The 21,181-nt window shown below is 47.7% G+C and overlaps 2 protein-coding genes and 1 long non-coding RNA gene across 3 annotated transcripts; 2 read left to right on the top strand and 1 right to left on the bottom strand.

Moving 5' to 3' along the window:
• Positions 1-1,382: 1,382 nt before the first annotated feature.
• Positions 1,383-15,070, bottom strand: LOC120691431 (flap endonuclease 1-B-like). The gene is made up of 17 exons (XM_039974500.1): positions 14,930-15,070; positions 14,719-14,835; positions 14,106-14,164; positions 13,962-14,021; positions 13,826-13,879; positions 13,579-13,627; positions 13,432-13,479; positions 13,144-13,209; positions 12,520-12,570; positions 12,330-12,449; positions 12,173-12,257; positions 11,672-11,753; positions 8,742-8,850; positions 8,611-8,667; positions 8,479-8,525; positions 8,350-8,401; positions 1,383-1,930 (listed from the first exon to the last, which is right to left on the bottom strand). The coding sequence occupies exons 1-17, from the start codon at positions 14,939-14,941 to the stop codon at positions 1,763-1,765; spliced, it is 1,236 nt and encodes a 411-aa protein (XP_039830434.1). The 5' UTR covers positions 14,942-15,070; the 3' UTR covers positions 1,383-1,762.
• On the top strand, positions 10,009-11,093 carry LOC120691433. The gene is made up of 4 exons (XR_005682223.1): positions 10,009-10,173; positions 10,302-10,349; positions 10,433-10,516; positions 11,035-11,093. It is a non-coding gene; the product is annotated as an uncharacterized LOC120691433 (long non-coding RNA).
• Positions 15,071-17,106: 2,036 nt separating the features above from the next.
• LOC120691432 (guanosine deaminase) lies at positions 17,107-19,805 on the top strand. The gene is made up of 5 exons (XM_039974502.1): positions 17,107-17,272; positions 18,331-18,390; positions 18,498-18,688; positions 19,219-19,323; positions 19,405-19,805. The coding sequence occupies exons 1-5, from the start codon at positions 17,257-17,259 to the stop codon at positions 19,591-19,593; spliced, it is 561 nt and encodes a 186-aa protein (XP_039830436.1). The 5' UTR covers positions 17,107-17,256; the 3' UTR covers positions 19,594-19,805.
• The last annotated feature ends 1,376 nt before the right edge of the window (positions 19,806-21,181 follow it).

The following is a 21,181-nucleotide window of genomic DNA, read 5'->3' as shown; positions in this document are numbered from 1 at the left end:
TGGTATGACTGATTGCAAGTCCTGCTCCACTCCTGTCGACACTCAGGCGAAGCTGTCTACTGATCTGGGTGATCCGGTGACTGATCTTACTACCTACCGGAGTCTAGTTGTCGCTTTGCAGTACCTCACATTCACCAGGCCGGACCTCACCTACGCTGTTCAGCAGGTCTGTCTCCATATGCATGATCCCCGGGAGTCACACCTTGCTGCACTAAAGCATCTCCTCCGCTACGTCCGTGGCACTGTGGACCTCGGCCTGGTGCTTCACCGTTCGTCCTCTGCTGAGCTGGTGGTCTACACCGACGCTGACTGGGCTGGCTACCCGGACACTCGTCGCTTCACTTCCGGCTACGCCGTCTTCCTGGGCGGCAACCTGATCTCCTGGTCGTCCAAGCGGCAGCCGATTGTCTCCCGCTCCAGTGCTAAGGCGGAGTACCAGGCTGTCGCTAACGGCGTGGCGGAGACGTCCTGGCTACGACAGCTCTTGGCGGAGCTCCACATCCCTCTCGCCAAGAGCACGCTCGTCTACTGCGACAACGTCAGCGCCGTGTATCTCTCCACCAACCCCGTCCAACATCAGCGGACGAAGCATGTGGAGATCGACCTACACTTGTGCGCGATAGAGTCGCCATCGGCGATGTTCGGGTACTCCATGTCCCGACTACCTCCCAGTTTGGTGACATCTTCACCAAGGGACTGCCCTCCTCGACCTTCTCGGAGTTTCGCTCCAGCCTCAACGTAGCCGGTGCCCGGTGGCTAGTTGTGGCTGCGGGAGGGTATTTGTCCTTTGTACTCTATTTATACTCTCTTCTTGTCCAGTCTTGAACACCGCTGCGCCGGTAGTTCAGACTGCGAGGGGTGTTGGCTTTCTTGTTGTTCAGTCTTGAACACCGTTGCGCCGGTAGTTCAGACTGCGCGGGGGGGGGGGGGTGTTGGTGTATATGTGTGCCCATGTATAAAGGCTCATCTAGAGGCCCATGTATAGGATCTATATATCCCACTCTTCTAGAGTTTGGAGGAATACAATCTATTATTCTCTCCTACATACAATCTATTATTCTCTCCTACATTGAGGAATAGGTCCACTTGGAAGTACTTGATGCCATACCAAGTCATGTTGTTTATCTAGCAGCCTCTGTTGAAAGTCAGAGGATGGGAGAGAATAAGAATAATACAAAGGTATGACAAATTGGATACTTCCATGAATCCAAGTTAGCACATTCATTTTGCATAGTTTGTGCAGTCCAATGATAACTCAATTGGAACAACCAACGTCATGGGAATGTTCCAGTCTTCTTGTAGAGCGGGTACTTTTCAACTCCTTGGATATTATGAGCAGTTCATACTACTGTAGAACCTCTACGGATCATAAAAATTAATAATTTACAGTTGAATAAGTTTGGATAATGAAATAATTGCACAATTCATACAAAGCAATCAGCCAATCACTTTAAAGTCAAGCAACTTTTCCATGTTTCTCCTCTCACCATGGGCTGAAAGAAACACCTTTACCAATATCTCAGGATATAACCAAAGGGTGATCAAATCCTTGAAGGCCAGCAAGGAAAGGTCAAGTGGTGTAGCGGCAATCAGCATTAGATGTGAGAAGATGAACTGCAGCAGTTCACTAGCTATGTTACAGTACAAAAGGAAAGATTACAAGTACCATGCGATTAACATATTTTAAGTGAGCATCCATTCTTCATGAACTGCAGTTACAGCTTCGACCAATCAGCTCTTGTAAACCAGAGCAGCTAGATATTTAGAGGGAAGAGAAAGCATAAGGTCTTCCATGGAATCCTGATTGGATGCCCAGCATAAATGGTTTTGAGCTAGCATATCTGAGGCCAGAGCGTGAACTATTGCACACTTGTGGGGCAGACCTGATCTTCAGACCTTGTCCTGGAGAGCCTAGTATGCATGTGGGTTCCTGTTATTCAGTTGAATATGAATGAGTTAGAAATGGATCAGTGTTGCATCCTTTCTCGGTTTTCAGAATTTTACAAAACAGACTAAAAACATTCAAATCACAGCGAGCGTTAGAGAACACAAGCAATAATGCAGTAGCTCAACTAGGCCACACCACACAAGGTGTCAAGGTGCCTACCCAGCAGCATGAAATATGGGATGGAAGAGAGATTAGATGTGTGTTCTACTGGAGAACTCTCTCGAAATTCAAAATTTAGGGCCTGTTTGGAATGAAGTATTTCGAAAGGAATTTCAAAGGATTGGTGAACCTGTGTTTTGCTGACGTCATATGCTGTTTGGAACAAAGGAATGGAACTCCCCATTCCTATGGAAAGGTTTCCTTTGCTCAACAAAACGCAGGAATTTTTACTTCCACTCTGGGCCAAAGTTTTGGTGGAAGCCTGAGGTGTGCTGGCACGTCCAAGAGAGAACAGAGTCGTGTGTGTGATGCGGAAAGCCAGAAGAGCCAATGAGCAAGCTGCCATCTTCCGGTCATCTGCCCCGGCGGTGTTCGTAGCCACATGCTTCCCATGCCAGCCGGGCTGCCATGGTGTCTCAGCCCACGCTGGTCTCGAGAGCATCCGGCTGTCATGGCTTGCTCCCAGGCCTCATGCCTTCCTAGCTGTAGTCGCTCTCTATTACTTCGACAGGGATTTAGAGATATGTATAGCTGACTTGTCTTGTACTCTAAGTCTACTTGACTCTTACTTGTACATCAAGCCGTCTCGGCTATATATATGAAAGGTCACCCCCCACAATGGGTGTGTGGTGTTTCCCCCTCTCGCTATCTCTCTACATGGTATCAAGAGTCCGGGCCCTAATTCCCTGGCTCCCAACCCCTCCGCTGCCCTAATTCCCGTGCGCCGCCGCCCGGCCCGCACGGCCACCACCCCACCCGGCCGCGCCGCCTCCCTGGCCGCGTCGCCCTAGGTCGCGCCGCCCCCTGGCCGCGCTGCCCCTACGCCGCGCCGCTTCCCTGGCCGCGCCGCCCCAGCGCCGATCAATCTGATCCGGCGCCATGTCGACGGATTCGTCCACCTCGTCGGCGTCAAGCCCTAGCTCCGGCATCGGCACGACGCCCGGCTCCTCCGACTCCGTCCTCCCGGTCTTCATCAACCCGTACGCCTCCGTCAACGTCAAGACCCACGTCCCCATCGAGCTCGACCTCCGGCTGCCAAACTACAACAAGTGGAACGCCTTCTTCACCGCCATGTGCGGCAAGTTCGGCCTTCTAGGACACATCGACGGCACCATCACGTCCCGTCCGACTGATCCCACCTGGAATCAGCCGGACGCTTGTGTGCGCAGCTGGATGTACGGCTCCGTCTCCGATGGGGTTCTTGACCTCGCCATGGCGCCAAATCAGACCGCCCGTGCTCTCTACACGGCCATCTGTGATCTGTTCCAGGCGAACCAGGAGCCGCACGCCGTCATCCTAAACCAGGAGTTCGCCTCCTTGTCTCAGGGCGACCTTCCCATCGAGGCTTACGCCTCGCAGCTGAAGCAGACTGCCGACGCTCTTCGCGACGTCGGCCACCCCATCCTGGATCGCCAACTGGTGCTCAACCTGCTGAACGGCATCAACCCACGCCTCGCCAACACCGCCGACATCATCGCCAACACGAGGCCACTATCGACCTTCACCGAGGCAGTGAACATGCTTCGCCTGAAGGAACTTCGCCTCGCCAACGACAACAAGGTCGCCTCCAACACTGCCCTTACTGCCTCCACAACGGCAGCCGGCACCTCTACGTCCTGCCGCTCGACGTCCTCGCCTGCTTCGCAGCCCCGCGGTGGCGGCAAAGGCAAGGGCAAGGGCAACGGCGGCAGCAGCAATGGTGGTGGCGGCGGCGGCGGCCGCAAGCAGCAGCAACAGCAGACGGGCCAGGGTTCCCAAGGAGGAGCGCGCGGCGGACCCCAGCCCGCCGGCCCATGGGTCTGCTTCAACCCGTGGGCCTGGGGCCCACAGCAACAGTGGCGCCCTCCCATGGCGCACTTCCCTCAAGCTCACACCGCCTTCGTGCCACCGCAGGTGTCAACTCCTACGCCAGCGCCCGCCAGCTACCCTGCACCAGGCCCTTCCATGATGGGCGCATGGGACCAGGCGGGTCTCATCGCCGCCCTCAACCAGATGGCGGTGCAGCCCAACAGCCCTTGGGTTCTCGACACTGGAGCGACATCTCATATGTCCTCCAACGACGGTATACTTCTATCCCGTCTTTCCCATTCGCCGTCCTTCATCACAGTCGGCAATGGAAATTCCATACCAATTTCTTGTCGTGGCACTTCCAGTATTCCTATAGCTGATTATCTTTTTCAACTCAATGATGTTCTTATCGCTCCGCATCTTGTTCGTAACCTGTTATCCGTTCGACAGCTTACTCGCGATAATAACTGTTCCGTTGAGTTTGACGCTTTTGGCTTCTCTATTAAGGATCTGAAGACCAAGACCGTGATTCTTTGCTGCAATAGTGGCGGGGATCTCTACACCATTCCACCCGCCCACGCCAGCTCCTCCGCAGCCGCCTGTCACGTCGCCTCTGCTTCGTCCTCGCTGTGGCACTCACGTCTTGGTCATCCTGCACCAGCCGCCATTAGTGAACTTAATAAAATTTCAGCTATTTCATGTAATAATGCAGCACGTGGTCTTTGTCATGCTTGCCAGCTCGGCAAACACACGTGTCTGCCCTTTACTAGTTCATCATCTAGCACTTCTGCCCCCTTTGAACTCGTTCATTGTGATGTCTGGACATCACCGGTGCTTAGCATCTCAGGTTTTAAGTACTATCTTGTGATGGTTGATGATTTCACACATTACTGTTGGGTTTTTCCTCTTCGGCATAAATCTGAGGTCCACAGGCATATTGTTGAGTTTGTTGCTTATGCTCATACCCAGTTCAGCTTGTCTGTCAAGTGCTTTCAGGCGGACAACGGCACCGAGTTCATCAACAACGCCACTTCTACCTTCCTTGCTAGTCGCGGTGTCTTGCTTCGCACCTCGTGCCCCTATACCTCCGCACAGAACGGCAAGGCTGAACGGATATTGCGCACACTCAACAACATGGTGCGCACCCTCTTGTTTCATGCTTCTATGCCTCCCGCCTATTGGATGGAGGCACTGGCGACCGCCGTTTTCCTGCTCAACAGGCGGCCCTCCTCATCCATCAGTAACGGTATACTACATCATCTCCTGCATCGCTCTATGCCAGACTATTCCTCTCTTCGAGTTTTTGGCTGCCTGTGCTACCCAAACCTTAGTGCCACGACACCTCACAAACTGGCTCCACGCTCTTCTGCTTGCGTGTTCATCGGTTATCCCTCCTCCCAAAAGGGCTACCGCTGCCTCGATCTCTCGACCAGACGCGTGATCGTCTCCCGTCATGTGATTTTTGATGAGACTAATTTTCCGTTTTCGGCTACAAAGTCGTCTGCGGAGGCTCTTGATTTTCTCCTGCAGGATCGTCGTCACGTCTCTCCCTCGCCTCCTGCGACCAGCGAGCCCTCCCAGGCTCCTGTTGCTGGGCGGGATCTGGTCGACTCCCTGGAGGATGACCCCGCCATTCTCTGGCGCGGTCCTGTTCTCCCGACTGCGGCAGCCATTGGCGGGCCTCCGCCGGTCCCTAGACCGGCCCCTTCGCCCGCTCCTACGCCGGCCCTGGCCGCCGGTCATTCACCGGCTCCTGCTCCGACCGCGGCTGCGCCCCAGCCGCCCCCTACGGGACGCGAGTTCCATTTCGTCTACCATCGTCGCCCGCCTCCAGCGCACATCAACGGTCCGCTGCCGCCTCGACGATCGTCCACGACTACCTCGCCGTCCCCGATCCCTCAGGCGCGGGCTCTCCAGTCCTCACCCCGGGTGGTTGTTCCGCGCCCGCCCCCGGATCCACATCGTCGTGTTGTGACGAGGGCGCAGACTGGCTCTCTTCCAGGGCCTGCTGATCGTCTGACGTACTCTGCCGTCCACGCCTCTCCACTTCCGGCTAACTACCGGAGTGCCCTCACCGATCCTAATTGGCGTGCCGCGATGGAGGACGAGTACAAGGCGCTGATTGACAATGGCACCTGGCGCCTAGTTCCTCAACCACCTGGTGCCAACGTAGTCTCCGGCAAATGGATCTTCAAGCACAAGTACAACTCCGACGGCTCTCTTGCTCGCCATAAAGCAAGATGGGTCATTCGCGGGTTCTCACAGCAGTACGGCATCGACTACGACGAGACGTTCAGTCCAGTTGTCAAACCGGCCACTATTCGGGTCGTCCTCAGCATCGCCGCTTCTCGCGCTTGGCCTATACACCAGCTGGACGTGAAGAACGCTTTTCTTCATGGTCATCTGGACGAGACGGTCTACTGCCAGCAGCCGCCCGGCTTCGTCGACCCCACTGCACCTGATCATGTCTGTTTTTTGCAGAAGTCCTTATATGGGCTCAAGCAGGCACCTCGGGCGTGGTACCAGCGTTTCGCCACATACATTCGTGGCCTTGGCTTCGCAGCCACGGCTACGGATACGTCTCTCTTTGTTTACAAAGAGGGTGCTGTCACTGCTTACTTGCTGCTCTATGTCGACGACATCATCTTGACGGCGTCCTCGACGGATCTTCTTCGCCGACTCACAGGGCTACTCCACTCCGAATTCGCCATGACCGATCTCGGGGATCTCCATCACTTCCTCGGGATTTCGGTCACACGCTCGTCGGATGGCCTCTTTCTGTCTCAGCGACAGTATGCGGTGGATCTCCTCCAGCGCGCCGGCATGGCCGAGTGTCACTCCACGTCGACACCAGTGGACACTCGTGCCAAGCTGTCGGCCACAGATGGAGCTCCGGTAGCCGACGTCACCCAGTATCGGAGTCTGGCTGGTGCCCTTCAGTACTTGACACTAACGCGCCCCGACCTCGCCTACGCTGTTCAGCAGGTGTGCCTCTTCATGCACGATCCACGGGAGCCTCATCTGGCGTTGCTCAAGCGGATCTTGCGATATGTGAAGGGTACGCTGTCTACTGGCTTGCACATCGGTGCTGGTCCAGTTTCCTCCCTCACTGCATACTCAGATGCAGACTGGGCAGGCTGTCCAGACTCCCGGCGATCTACTTCGGGCTACTGTGTCTTCCTCGTCGACAACCTGGTGTCTTGGTCCTCCAAACGACAGACTACTGTCTCTCGTTCGAGTGCGGAGGCCGAGTATCGTGCTGTGGCGCACGCTGTGGCTGAGACCTGCTGGCTTCGGCAGCTTCTTCAGGAGCTTCATACGCCCCTATCTTCGGCGACGATTGTTTACTGTGATAATGTCAGTGCTGTATACATGACAGCAATCCAGTACATCATCGGCGCACGAAGCATATAGAGATCGATATTCACTTCGTCCGCGACCAGGTGGCTTTGGGACAGGTTCGTGTGCTACGCGTTCCGTCGTCTCACCAGTTCGCGGATATTATGACCAAAGGCTTGCCTGTACAGTTATTTACTGAATTTAGGTCCAGTCTTTGCGTCCGGGATCCTCCCGCTCAGACTGCGGGCGGGTATTAGAGATATGTATAGCTGACTTGTCTTGTACTCTAAGTCTATTTGACTTGTACTCTAAGTCTACTTGACTCTTACTTGTAAATCAAGCCGTCTCGGCTATATATATGAAAGGTCACCCCCTCCACAATGGGTGTGTGGTGTTTCCCCCTCTCGCTATCTCTCTACAGGAATGACACCATGGATATTGCTGGAGCCTTGGGAGTGAGCTACAGGATGAGGACAACCGAGAAGTGGAGAGATAAGCTAGCAAAGGATAAGAACGATGGTGTGTGACTGTGTGCTGAACATAGATAGATTGAGTCCATGAATCAAGATCCCACATATAAGAATCTCAGTCAATCTTAAACATACACATGGCATATCTTTAAGTACAAATCTAAGGTGGTAATATTTTCTCTTTTTTTTCTCGAGAAAGGGTTCACCCGGCTTTTATAGAAAGCAAAGTAATATTTTCTTTGTCCTTCTTAGTTTTCTATTCCTGTGTTCCAAGCACCTTCTATTTTTTTCCTACATTTTTCCAATCCTCTGTTTTCATACTTCTTTCATATTCCTTTCCTGCGTTTTTTTTTTTTCCTTTCCTCAGTTTTCGATTCCTCTGTTCCAAACAGGCCCTTAGCTCAGTAAAAAACATTGAAGATACTCGATCGAAATATAAATTGTCTATTGCAAGGGCATATACTTTTTAAGAGACAACAGCTATGCATAGTGCCACAGTATGTATTAAGTGAACTCTGGTAAATCAAAGTTACACAATGATATGCACATCATGTCCTTGTGCCATACCAATGTGAATCTGTGGCTACGGCAAAGGAAAGACGAACAAATGATGAAGATTAAATTGAAGTTGTTTAAGATCTGCACCTTCTCAGTATGAGATCCCGGTAAGCTAGCAACTGGTGTCAAAAGCTTCAATCTGTCTCGAACAGAAAAATAGCATATCAGATGTGCATGGATGATTCTCCATGAAATAACAGGCAGATTGCAGCTCACCTTCCTGGGGAATATTTATCCCTTGCAACTGTAATCTTTTCTACCACCTAATGAATTCCATGGAATCGATCATTTGGTGTTAGGAAAATTAAACATGAATTTAGGAGTGAAATAAAGAATAATAGCACATGCCTTTGCTACCCTATCAGGACTGAAACTGTTTTCAGTTGACAAGAAATCCATAAGGCCCTGAACACAGAAAGAAAAGCACTCTTAGCTTGTGAAACAATAGGAGCAGTGTAGTGTGGTCTATCAATGAAAACCTGTGAGTCAGGTGAGGTCCACATGAAATCTGGAATTCCTGTACAAACATTAGGTTCTTTAAACAATGTCCGAACTTCCTGATAAGGCCAGTCTTCTGGAACATTGAATCTACAGAAGAGAAAAGAACATGCAGTCAGATCCAGCATTTCAAGATCATTAAGGTAATAATGATAAATAAGGAAAACCATGCGAGCAGAACAAACTCATGAGTCCCTCCTACATGCATTTTTTTTTTCATTTCTTATGTATAAACAATGTACCAAAGAAGCTAAAAAATAATAACAAATTAATAGCTGAGCATACAATCATGAATCCTTGACATAATTTCTTTAAGATATAGTGGAGCACTTCAGGCAGTCATCAAGGACTGGTCAGACTGAAAATCAAACAATTCTCAGACATAAATAAAATCTGCAACCACTTAAGGACTTAGCAGCTATGGCTGTTTCAAACTGCAGACTTTCTCCATAGTTGCACCATGCTACTGAAGACGCATTTCGTCTTCATTGGTCTGTGAAGTGTCTATAAATAGATGCAGCAGAAACACCAGAAGGTGGGTGCAAGAGCGGCATCCCAACAGCAGTAGCCAAACCTGTCGGTAATACTAGAGACAGGGGCGGAGCACCTGTTATGGCGCACTATGGTGCGCGCCATACCTAAAGTCGGAGTCCAAATTTTTTTTTCTCCTCCTCGCGCTGCATTCCGCCCACCGCCCGCCCCAAGGCCGCCTCCGCGCCGCCAGCCACCTCCGCCCTCCGTGCCGCAGCCGCCCCGCCTCCGCGCTGCCAGCCACCTCCGCCCTCCGCGCCGCAGCCGCCGCCCCGCAGCCTCCTCCGCCCCGCCTCCGCGCTGCCGCCCCGCAGTCTCCTTCGCGTCGCCGCCGCCCCGCCTCTGCCATACCTTAAATTTCATCCGTGCCTAACAAAATTTTTTATACCCTGTATTTCAGCACAGCCCAACAGCCCAACAAGGCAAGAGGATTAGAGGAAGGAAGCAGGCGCCCGTGGCCGTCACCCCCAAAGCCGTCGCTCCTAGATTCGCCCGTGGCCGCCGCCCCCGAAACCGAACCCTAGCCGCCGCCCGCCGGCCGTGCTCCCGAGTCCCACCGGCAGCCGCTTGCGCCCCCCAGCGCTCGGCCGCGCAGGGCGCGAGCAGGCACAGCCGCAGGCCGCAGTCGCCTTGCTTCCCCAGGCGCACAGCCGCGCAGCGCAGCGGCGCAGGCACAGGCCGACCGGCCGCCGACAGGCGCAGCCCGCCTTGCGCCCCCAGGCGCACAGCCGCGCAGGCCGCAGGGCCGACATCGACAGGCGCAGGCACAGGGCCACTGGCCGACCGCCGACAGGCGCACGGGCCGCGCAGGGGCAACTTGCGGAGTTCCGCTCCTACGAGGGGCAGGAGATGCAGATCAAGGAGAAGATTGTGCCTCTCAAGGTTTGGTTAGCTTTTCTATGTCTAATTGCTGCACATCAGCAGACTGTTTCTGGGCCTCTTGTATTTTTATACTCACATGAATGGAGTTCAAATATTCAAGTGACAGCTTATGAATGTTGAATCTGCAGATTGACCTCCGAGTGAACAACACTGTAATAAGAGACAAGTTCTTTTGGGTATGTATGTGTGTATTTGTAGATTCTAGGAGCCCTCATGTCCAGAAGATTTGCTATAATTCACCTGCATTTTTGGTGGTCAGGATATTGGCAACCTTGATAGTGACCCTGAGGAATTTGCGAGGACGCTATGTGACGATTTGAACATCGCAGATCCTGAAGTTGGGGTATGCTTTAAATCATGAATTCTTAGTGTTTGGTGTAATGAACTTCTAATTCAGCTGAAGCAGGAGCTTTTATGACAAGGGTTTCCCATCTTAGCTGGCCCGTATTTACACATTTGCAATCCCCCCAATTGTCATACGGGTGCGGTTACTAGATGAGAAGAGCATGCGTTAAACTATGTTGTAATTGCAAGTCAAGCAAACTGCCACTATTATTATTGCCAAATCTTTCTAATTTTCCGTGGATGTGGAACTCGCGATTGGCTTAGTCGTAATTTGTTGTTACATGAATATGAATATTTCTTGCACTGCAATTCTTTTCGTTTAAATACTTGTGTGCACTACATCAAAAATGCATTTCAAAAGAAGAAAGATAGGAATATGAAATTGCCGAAGTATCCTAGACGCAACTAATAAATTTATCGGTATAACTCTATACTCTAATTGTATATCTCGTATTATATTTAATATTTTTACTCTAATGTTTCACTACTAATTGATGTTTTCTCATTGTTTCACAGCTTGTTTTGGTCCAATTGTTGATTTGACGAGTACTCTACATATTATTCTTCATTTAAGGTACTTATGAACGATGTTCTTGTTGTGAACTTTTATTTCCGTGCAATATATGACTATAGTTTATAAATACATCGCCACACCTAAATTTTCGGTCGTCCTCCGCCACTGACTAGAGATAGCAGCACAAGAAAGAATGGTGACATAAGAATGGCAGAAGCACATAGCATAAACAGCATGGTGAACTAAAAGGAGAGTGCAGCATGGCATGAGAAGCTGTGTAGACTGTAGAGCACAGAGTGGGTGGTATGGTCATAGAGGCAACAGGGGACATGTTGTCCGTGGTGTAATTTGAAAAACACCAGGTGTGCAGGGTATAACACAGCAACATAATAAAAATTGGATTTCTTCTCAGGTTAGTATTATTTGAAAAATTGTGAATTACAAAAAAAATCCAAATAATCTGCAACCCCATTAACACTCCCAAGGCACACATAGAAGGCATGTGTAACATCCCATTACACACGTCGTTTCATGGAGTTCAGAAAACGTGTACTCTTCTGGCAAATACATTCAGCAGAGAGGATTTGAGCAAGCACATGACTGCATACGTAAGACAATGACTATTTCATCAAAACATACCTCGTCTGTTTAAGATTTAGCACAACTTCTTCTATGCAACCATGTTGTCGAATGAGTTTCAGGGCTCTTTGTCCCCCAATACCTATGAAGAGAAGAATATGACAGTTAATGAGTTGTCATGAATGTTGTCGGTTTGAAGATCACTCGAGATTGTAGATTACATACGGCACCAAACTATCCAGCCTAGAGCAAAAGTACTCTGAAACAGAGCTTCAAGTGACATCAATTCAGGATCCATTCAACAGAAGGAAAATACCGAAAAGATAACTGAACCTAAAACCTAGGGCATTTGACTTCCACAGTTTCTGCTGCACTTTTTCGGATAAGTTTTTGCTGCTAATTTTGGACAGAGCTGATAAGCAACTAGAGCAACTAATCAAGGGAACCAACTGTAAAATTTTCATAGTAGTACAATCTCTTCAGTGAAGCTTGAACTCTTGAATCATACTATGGGCTTAATCTAATACATACTGTATGAAAACATTAAATGGGGTAAAACACCTTTAATATTCTCACAGTAATCACATCCACTAAGGATACACAAGTCAATGAACTGATCCATTGTGAGTCCAAGTTCCTCCAAAACCTGGAAAATCGTAAAGAATCACCAAGATACTCAAAAGAATAAAAGAACATAAAGAAATATGTGTGAAGCTACCTTTGACACTTCAAATTCTGTCACAGGAGATTTCTTATAACCAAGGTCAGTTAAGTGACGAAGAAACCTTCGAGCACCAAAAGTCAGAGAGTCCATGTCCTCTGAAGCTACAGCATAGACCTGGCACTCACAGCTCAGAATTCAATTATGCTAAAATACAGGATTTCGTAAAGTTATTGACTAGGTATACCTGATGATTTTCACAAAGAGCTGCACACTGTGCTTCAGCCTCACCTGGTGCCTGCAGAAGTGGTCGGCAAATCTTAAATATACATTACCTATAAAAGTACATCACAAAGGCCAGGTAACACGCTTTGCATTACTGCCATCAAATCATAGTACAGCATGTAGCCCAGACAGAAGAACCGCGCCCCATAAGACAACCAAATATGAGTTTTTCTCTGTAGTGATAACATCTATATCGCATGGGGGCAGCTACTGATTGCCAAAGATATTCACATGTGCAATGTGTATCAGCTAAACCAAGCCGTGGATTCGGCATTGTATTTGGACCGTTCTTTTAATCTATTAATACAACAACACGCAGTTCTCCTGCGCGTTCGAGAAAAAAATTGTTCTAGTTAAAGGCCAACCTTAACAGAAAAATAAGCTTAGATCAATACCAAGCATACATCTTATTTTCAAGCTAAATCATCTATAAGTTAGACTAGTGCATTTTTTTAAGTTCAAGAGATTCTTGATATTCTACTGACCCTCCGTGGCACTGGAAGAACATGTTAATCTGTAGTTGGTCTGTGCAGAAAAGCAAGAAAAACAAACTTAACCAGCAGCTGGACAAAAGTAATAATGGTACCTCAACTACAGGGACACCCATCAATCTTAACAGCCTCTTACAATCATCATTGTGTTTTTTTGTGACCTGGAAAGGGAAGGCATAAATTACAGTACATGCTCAGAACCACTCCACAATTTAATAAAAATACTTACGAGCAGTCGAGCACTCCTCAAACTGCTTTCTTGAAGAAACTCAAATGACATATCGATGCGAGACTAGAAGGCTGTTTCATCTTATATAAATTCAAGGACACTCTTCAAACAAAAATTCTTTATTGTGTATTTCCTAAAACAGGAGAATCATTACCTTGACAGTTCTTTTGCTAAATTTTTCAACTAAATCCTCATCCCCAATCTGTAATGCAAGTGCCACTTCAGAAATCCAGCAAAAACAATGAGAAAGATAAGCATAGACAGCAAGAAAGCCCTAGAACTATGTTGAGGAGCAACTGACCTCAATAGCTCTATTAAGATCGTTTGTAGCATCATCCCTCTTTAAGGACCTACATAATAGCGAACATTGCAAAAGCCTGTAAAAACAAGATCCAACCAAGGAGGAACGAGATGGTTTTTTCATTAAGAAATAGGCACCCAAAATGGGGTGCCCAACCACACCTTCCACCCCAATCTCGATTGGAAAAGCATGTGTCGAGATTTAAAAGTGATGAGTGAAAATAAGCAAAGAAAAAATTGTTGCATACCTTTTTGCAATCTCCTTTTTCTTCATTTCAGGTGGCTCACCATCAAAAACAAAACTAGCATAAATCTCAGCAGAGTCAGAAAAAGTACGCTAGCTGCAAAGAATTGACAAGGACCACAGGAATGCATGAAGCTTACACAGGCTTTATCCCTGCTTCTAGCATTCTTACTGTCCTGTTCAACATACCATGCAGATGACTACACAATTTACAAAGATAAAAATGTCAAATAAGTTGAACTGATAATGACCAGACCGTAGGCGGGACAAGCGATATTTCTTGCCTCGTGACTTCACCAGACTCATTGGTCAGAAGCTCTGTCCCTTTCCTTCCAACCACAATCTGCAGAAATTGACAACACATTTGATGCGAGTCGCATGAAAACTAGAGAAACCCATGGTGGTAAATTGACCCAATAAAAGTTAGATACACAAATGCATGCGCATGCTAATAGCATTGGGATTTCAAGAGAACAAAAGTGAGCAGTAGTTTTGTAAATTGAAATTCTGGCAACGGTATTAGCCTCTGAAATTGAAGAGCATTCAAAATATGCAGCAGATGCCAAATGCACCAGAACGTAGCCGCTCTCAAAAACTTTTTGGATATTGTGCCATCGTGCTCTCACATAACCCCAATGAATCGACACAGTACATGAAATTTCCCAACACATTGTGCTACCCACAAGTCCACAACAGCAACATCCACAGAAATCGCCCGTACTATCGCACATTCGCACTCGAAACCGGAAAAACTCCCCAAGTCACATCATTGGAGAAATCCAATCGGACTGCTATAAATCCGTAGCGAGTAGCGCTGTACCCAAACGCGACGACGAGTCGCGAGGAAACTGAAGCGAAGGGGGCGAATAAATACAGGGGGCGCGCGCGACGACTCACGAGGAACTGATAGATGCTGAGGCTGGCGTCGACGGAAATGACGCGGCCGCGGTAGTCCTCCACCCTCCGCTGCACCGCGGCCCTCGGCGCGTGCTCCGCCAGCAGCTTCGTCAAGCCCTATAGCGCGCCACGAACAGGGAGAAGCTGTTACACCGAGAGCCCGAAGGCCGAATTGGGGCGGTGAACCACCGAACCTCTGGAGGATGGTTACCTTGATTCCCATGGCGGCGGTGACCGGCGGCGAGCCGGCGAGGAAGGGGAACCAAAACGCGGCCGAGCGGCGGCGAATCCGGAAACCCCCCCCCCCCTCGTGGTTTCCCGCCTCGGGAGCCGGGAGAGGAGTGGAAGTCGGGAAGCGGATAAAACCTGTGGATTGGGCTATGGTTTTCTTTGCTTTCTGAGATAGGCTGTTGGGCTGTGCTGCTATGGCCTTTTCAATGGGCCGTCCATCCTTTCGTTTCTGATTTGTGGCCCGTCTACGTATGACCTCTTTTTCTTTCTTTTCCTTTTTGCGAGACAACCCTCCTTTCCATTTTCTTATAACAGAAACATCTTTTTTTATTATTTTAGAATGGTATATAGAGTGATTTATTTTTCAAATATATATATATAGAGTGATTTTGTTTATAATTATAGCATGTGTATGTAAGGATTATTATTCCACAATATCCTTTTTTATAAATTGAGTTGACTTATGAGATGCATGTGGGATAAGTTGACCCTCACACACACTGCATTTGCAGTCTGTGAAGAACTGAAGATGCCTTGTCCTTTTTTTTTTGAAATAGAAGATGCCTTGTCCATTGATAGAGCGTGCTTCTACGCTTGTCCAGTTCGATCGTGAGGTCAATGTAGAGATGTTAGTGCCAAAGCAAAACCGTCTAAGCTCGTGCAAGAACATGTACATTCTTAAGCAAGCTAGCCCTTGGGGGGATTTGGATGGAGACGGAGATAAGGTTAGCGCCACGAGTTGCACGGAAGCAATCAGCGGTGGTAGGTGCCGTGCAGCTTATGCTAGGCGACTGGCGATTGTGTATTTTGTGACGGGTCATGTGTAACGACCTCAATCACTTAGACCTCTTTTCTTTATGCCGTGCGAGATGCAGATGCTTATTGCTCCGTCGCTCTTTGCGTGTCATCGTGTCGGATCGCATCACATGCATGTGCCCCTCGGAGCCTTCTCTATTCCTATTCTTCCTATCGAATTAAATATCTTTTTCCCCGGGGGGGGGATCAAATTAAAGTAATTTGCTCTTTGTTTTTTTTTAAAAAATATCACTGGCGATCGAATTAGCATCAAGCCTATGGCTAATTACTCAGTTGGGGCCAGTAGAGGGGATGCTCATTTGTAACACATTAGTCTAGTCTAGTCTGGTTAGGTATTCCCGATCAAATTAGGGTCAGTTTGGATGGGCTAAACTTAAGTGCTAAAGTTACTTTAGCCGCTCTAAATTATTAGTCATTTTATTTTTTCTAGATATGTAGTATATATAGGTACGTACATAGAAAACTCTATGTATACAGAAAAACTAAAACGATTTATAATTTGAGACGGAGGAAGTATTTGATACTTTATTAAAAAAAAATTGTTTGGCTAAAGGTTTAGCTCATCCAATTAGCTACTCCTATTTCGATAGTCTAGTACTATTTTTTAGCATTTTTGGTTATTAGCACGTGGAACCACACATCCTGCATCGACAGCATTGTGTCCTAATCTCTTTCCTAGTCTGTTGGGGCCGACCCACGGGATGCTTGTCTGCTTGTTATTTTCTTTAGGATAGCTTGTTATTATTACTTGATGGTAGCTGTTTTTGTTGGAGAAGGCACCGCGCCTAGCGCGTCATGGATAGTGTCGTGTAAACAAAAATTTATGAGCATCCACCGACGACGAAAAGATGCAATCACTCACTCTAGTTTAATGTTTATGGCAAAGTGTGAACGCATCAGACGACCAGACGGCAGAGCGAGGTTAGAGGCGACCATTAACGGGTGGAAGTGGAAGTTTACACGAGTTTGTGTGGATCACGTGCACGCGTTGCGAAGCTTCTGCCTGTGCGATGCACGGTGGTCGGTGCTACGGGGAGAAAAAGCTCACAGCAAAAGCGGCCGTGATCAGAGAACGCACGCCACGGTCGTGGACCGGGTCCACCACCGTCCAGCGGCGACAGCTCGGTGCTCGGAGGCCCGCGGCTACGGTCGCCCCCGGACCACGGAGGACGCGGTCCAGGGTCCATCACCGTCTCGTCACCCAGCGGCCCCACCACACTCTCCCTTTCCGCTTTCCGTCCGCACAAAGGCCACGGAGCGGGCCCATCTAAACCCGGGCCCATCTAAACCCGGGCCCACGTGTAAGGGACCCGGCCCTTCCCGTATTTGTACGCCAAACAGGGGTCGTAGGCCACCCACGCAGACGCAGGCAACCCAAAGCCGCGACGCATCTCTTCCTTCTCCATCGGCCGAGCGAGCGGCATCCGTGTCTGTGCTGTGCACCTCGAAAGTTGAGGGAAATCTCGGTCGGCTCCGCTCCCGCCCCACGCCATGGAGGAAGCAAAGGGTACGTCTCGTGCATGGTTGATGCTGGTTTTCTGTGCTACGTTCCGCGATTGCGATTTCTTCCGGTTCTTGTGCTGAGGAGGAATTCGGGATCCAGGAAGTGTGGAAATCTTGGGTTATGAGCTGGGTTGTGCTGGTGTTGTCGCCTAACGTTGGGAGATTTTGGTCTTTGACTCAATGACTCTGGGGTGGGAGGATTGTGGATTCCGGGTTTCTGGTTCAGGATGTGTCGTGATTAAAGCAGGAAGTTGCAAAATTGGTGTTTGATGCGCGATGGGCCGGGACTGGGGTTTAACTGAACATACTTTGCAGCGACAAAAGTAGATTTTGAGGTATTGCAGTGGAAGGAGCAGAACTTGAGTGGTTCTGTGTGCTCTTAGTAGTACAAATTGGGGCGTTCCTTCTTCTGTTCAGGGCTTCAAGCAATACTCTGTCCGTCGGGGGCTCAATTCTGCTTTTCCTATCACACGATACATGCTCTGAGCCTTAGACTACAATTTGCCTCTTTCCATTCACTAGAGTCAGCACAAATGTTTCATCCTGTAATCTCCGTGTAACCGTAAATAATAATTCATTCCTAGCAGACTATCGTGCAGGTAAATGCGAAAAGAGGGTTCTACATTTGCCAATTTATGAATTGCAGTACTGGTAATGCAGCATAGGTTTTTTACATGGGACTATCTATATGAAAACTTGTGTACGTGTACATTGTTTGGCACCTAAGCTAGCAGGAACTGCCTTGATGGCTTGATCTTCTACATTTCTGCTACAACTATACAATCTACCTGGTAGTTGTATCGTGTCTATCTGACAGCAATTAACGCCGTGCTAAAAAAATCTATGCACACCACTTTCCTTCATGGCCTTGGTGTGTAGGTACTTACCTTAGCCTGCTTATGTAACAATCTTGTTGCTATATTTCATCATTCTTAAATAGTATTAACTGTTTGTGATGGCTGGATGGTATATTCTAGGTAGGAGTTAAATCTTTCTTCTTTTTGGACTACACTTCTAGTTAACTTACATGGTTCATATATCATCTTTTTCACTTTATTGTAGTTGTGGAGTCCAAGGACGGAACAATCTCAGTTGCTTCTGCATTTGCTGGCCATCAGGAAGGTAACATTGTAGTTTCCTCATCCAGTATACTCTCTGTTCTCTATTCCATGTTGCATGGCATGGCATTCAAAACTAGCTGCTTACTTGAGCTCTGATGCATCAAACAGCTGTACAAGACAGAGACCATAAGTTTTTATCAAAGGCAGTCGAAGAAGCATACCGAGGAGTTGATTGTGGAGATGGTGGCCCGTTTGGTGCAGTTGTTGTCCGCAATGATGAAGTAGTAGTCAGTTGCCATAACATGGTTTTGAAGCACACCGACCCAACCGCACATGCTGAAGTAACTGCAATAAGAGAGGTAGGGTGCTCTAACTCGGGCCTCAAAATCCAAATGTGAACCGATGACCTTTCAATTGGACTCCCCCTCTATGCTTTTGGTGTTAGTATCACGTGGTGCTTCTAATAATTTAAAAGCTACATTCACCTGTTTACTGATGTGGGATGAATCATATACCATTCTAAACATGGATCCATTAAGTTTAATGGCAGTCAAATTTAGTGGTTGAGGTCAGTTAAAGCAAAGCTAATCAATATGAAATTTGTGTAGATCCCTGAGGAAAGTTACAAAAGTGATAGGTCAAAGACTAGTTCGTAACATTGGGGTTTTTTTTTTTCGCAGTAGATTGTATGGACAATTAAGTGTATAACAGATGTTTTCAAGATCATTGGATAAAAAACGACTGTGTCAGGTCTGCCTGACTTTTGTTTTGTGACTTAGTGACTATATGATGCATGCACAGTGTTTGTTCCGTTGTACACTAGTCTCTTTGTATTACTTGGATAATTGGATATCCATCTCACATAACAAATGTTTCTTTTGTATGCTAGGCTTGCAAAAAGCTTGGGAAAATTGAGCTGTCGGATTGTGAAATTTATGCATCCTGTGAACCATGCCCAATGTGTTTTGGTGCTGTTCATCTTTCCCGGATTAAGGTCTGTTTCATATCTCATTCTTCATATAATAAATAAATAGTTTAATACTAATTAACAATCTTGTCCCATTCTCTACTGCAGAGGCTGGTGTATGGAGCCAAGGCTGAAGCTGCTATTGCCATTGGGTTCGATGATTTCATTGCTGATGCTCTTAGAGGAACTGGGTACTACCAGAAGGCCAACATGGAGATAAAGAAGGCAGATGGAAATGGAGCCCTGATTGCGGAACAAGTCTTTGAGAAGACTAAAGAGAAGTTCCAGATGTACTGATAAATTCTTGGTTGATTTAACATTCCAATAGGCCTCTGATGCTAAATGAATAATGCAAGTTTCGCTATCATGTCATTTGTGGGCCTTTAAACTGTCAATTTGAATATATTTGATTTCTCATCGTGCTTCTATTTCTGTCAAACAAGAACAGTGTCATTCCTTGTCCTTGCTCAGTGAGCAGTTCATTCTTAGTTCAACTGATTGCATTCTTACTGTACAGATTTTAATTGATTTGAGCCATTTTATTGAGCATATTGCCGTTCCCATGGAATTGAACCCCCAAAGATGGTTTGCCACCTTGCTTCTGGAATTTTCTTGGGCTTCTGGAATACATTTTTCTAAGCTTTTCTCCAGTATTTACAATAATGCATTACTTGCCATTGTTTGCTACTAAATGTACATGGTGGGCTTCTTGGCCTTAAGTTGGTCATACGAAATCGTGAAATAGTTTTGCCTTTATGTTTGCAACAAGTCTCTGAAATATACAGACCATATTCACATATAAAAACTTAAACAAATCCGGCAAGGTACACCAGTCTAGCAAAGCCACGTTGCAGAAACAGCAAGCACATCTATACTTATATTAAACTGAAGCCAACCAACTTATCTTGCGCCTGCGCATATACATTGCTGAAGAACTGACACCATAATAGCAAACTGTTGTCTGTCTACAATTGCATGCTACTAAGCTGTTCGCACTATTACAGTCTCCAGATAGCATGTAACACTCGCCAGTTACATAAGCCCACGCACGAAGCAATGCTAGTTTCGAGTCAAATGCAATCACTATAACATAACACTGATCGATTGAGTGGTGAGTTGCCATAACATAAATAACCAAACATAGACGCTAATCAGTTCCATATTTGTTTTATTCCAGTTACTTTCTGCATCAAAGGCTCCGGCATGACAATATCTGTTTCTGCACCATTCAGACCCCTTCTGCCTTGTCAACAAATTCGCACTTCTATTCTCAGGCAAAATACGCTCGTTCAGCTTCACTTCTCTTCAGCTGCGTATGCTTCTCAGGCTTCCTTGACCACAAGAAGCTCAACAGTCTTCTTTGTGCCTCATACAATCTCTCTGTAGATTGCCAAGCATGTATTCTGAAAGAACTTGCCTTCCATACTAGGCCCCACAGCCAACAATTTTGATAGCTCGCCATCTGAAGACATCTTCTGAAAGCAAAAAAAAGCTTTGGCCCATTAGTCGCATGACACATTTCCATCAAATGAATAGCAAGAAGCTAAGAATGCACTAGCAGCACATTTTGTTTACCTCAGAATCACATTTTTCTTTATGATAATATACCATCTTGCGAAAGGCCGGGCGGCCAGTTGGCTAGCCCGGTCCGGTAGCGTCGCGCCCCAACAGGTCCTGAGTACGATTCTCATCAGAAGCGAATTTCCGGCTGTTGGGGTAAAAAAATCCCATCGATGTGCTCGCCGCGAGGCTTGGCCCTCTCGGGCATGGGCCAGGGTTCGGGGGTTTTCTCTACCCGGGTAAGCCGGTGTGGCTTCCTCTTAATGAAAAAATGGTGGGGCCGTTTCCTCCCCCCGGGTAGAGTTTTTTTTTTTTTTTGATAATA

This window comes from Panicum virgatum, chromosome 9N (genome assembly GCF_016808335.1).
Source record: "Panicum virgatum strain AP13 chromosome 9N, P.virgatum_v5, whole genome shotgun sequence".
Classification (NCBI taxonomy): Eukaryota; Viridiplantae; Streptophyta; class Magnoliopsida; order Poales; family Poaceae; genus Panicum; species Panicum virgatum.
This window is presented reverse-complemented; position numbering and strand designations above follow the sequence as displayed.

Coding starts and splice junctions, on each gene's coding strand:
- LOC120691431 (XM_039974500.1), bottom strand. Junction 14,165..14,718: donor TCAGCATCTATCAGTTCCTC/GTGAGTCGTCGC, acceptor CAATTTCTGCAG/ATTGTGGTTGGAAGGAAAGG. Junction 8,402..8,478: donor GATAAATATTCCCCAGGAAG/GTGAGCTGCAAT, acceptor TGTTCGAGACAG/ATTGAAGCTTTTGACACCAG.
- LOC120691432 (XM_039974502.1), top strand. Junction 18,391..18,497: donor ATTTGCTGGCCATCAGGAAG/GTAACATTGTAG, acceptor TGCATCAAACAG/CTGTACAAGACAGAGACCAT. Junction 18,689..19,218: donor AAGTAACTGCAATAAGAGAG/GTAGGGTGCTCT, acceptor TTTGTATGCTAG/GCTTGCAAAAAGCTTGGGAA.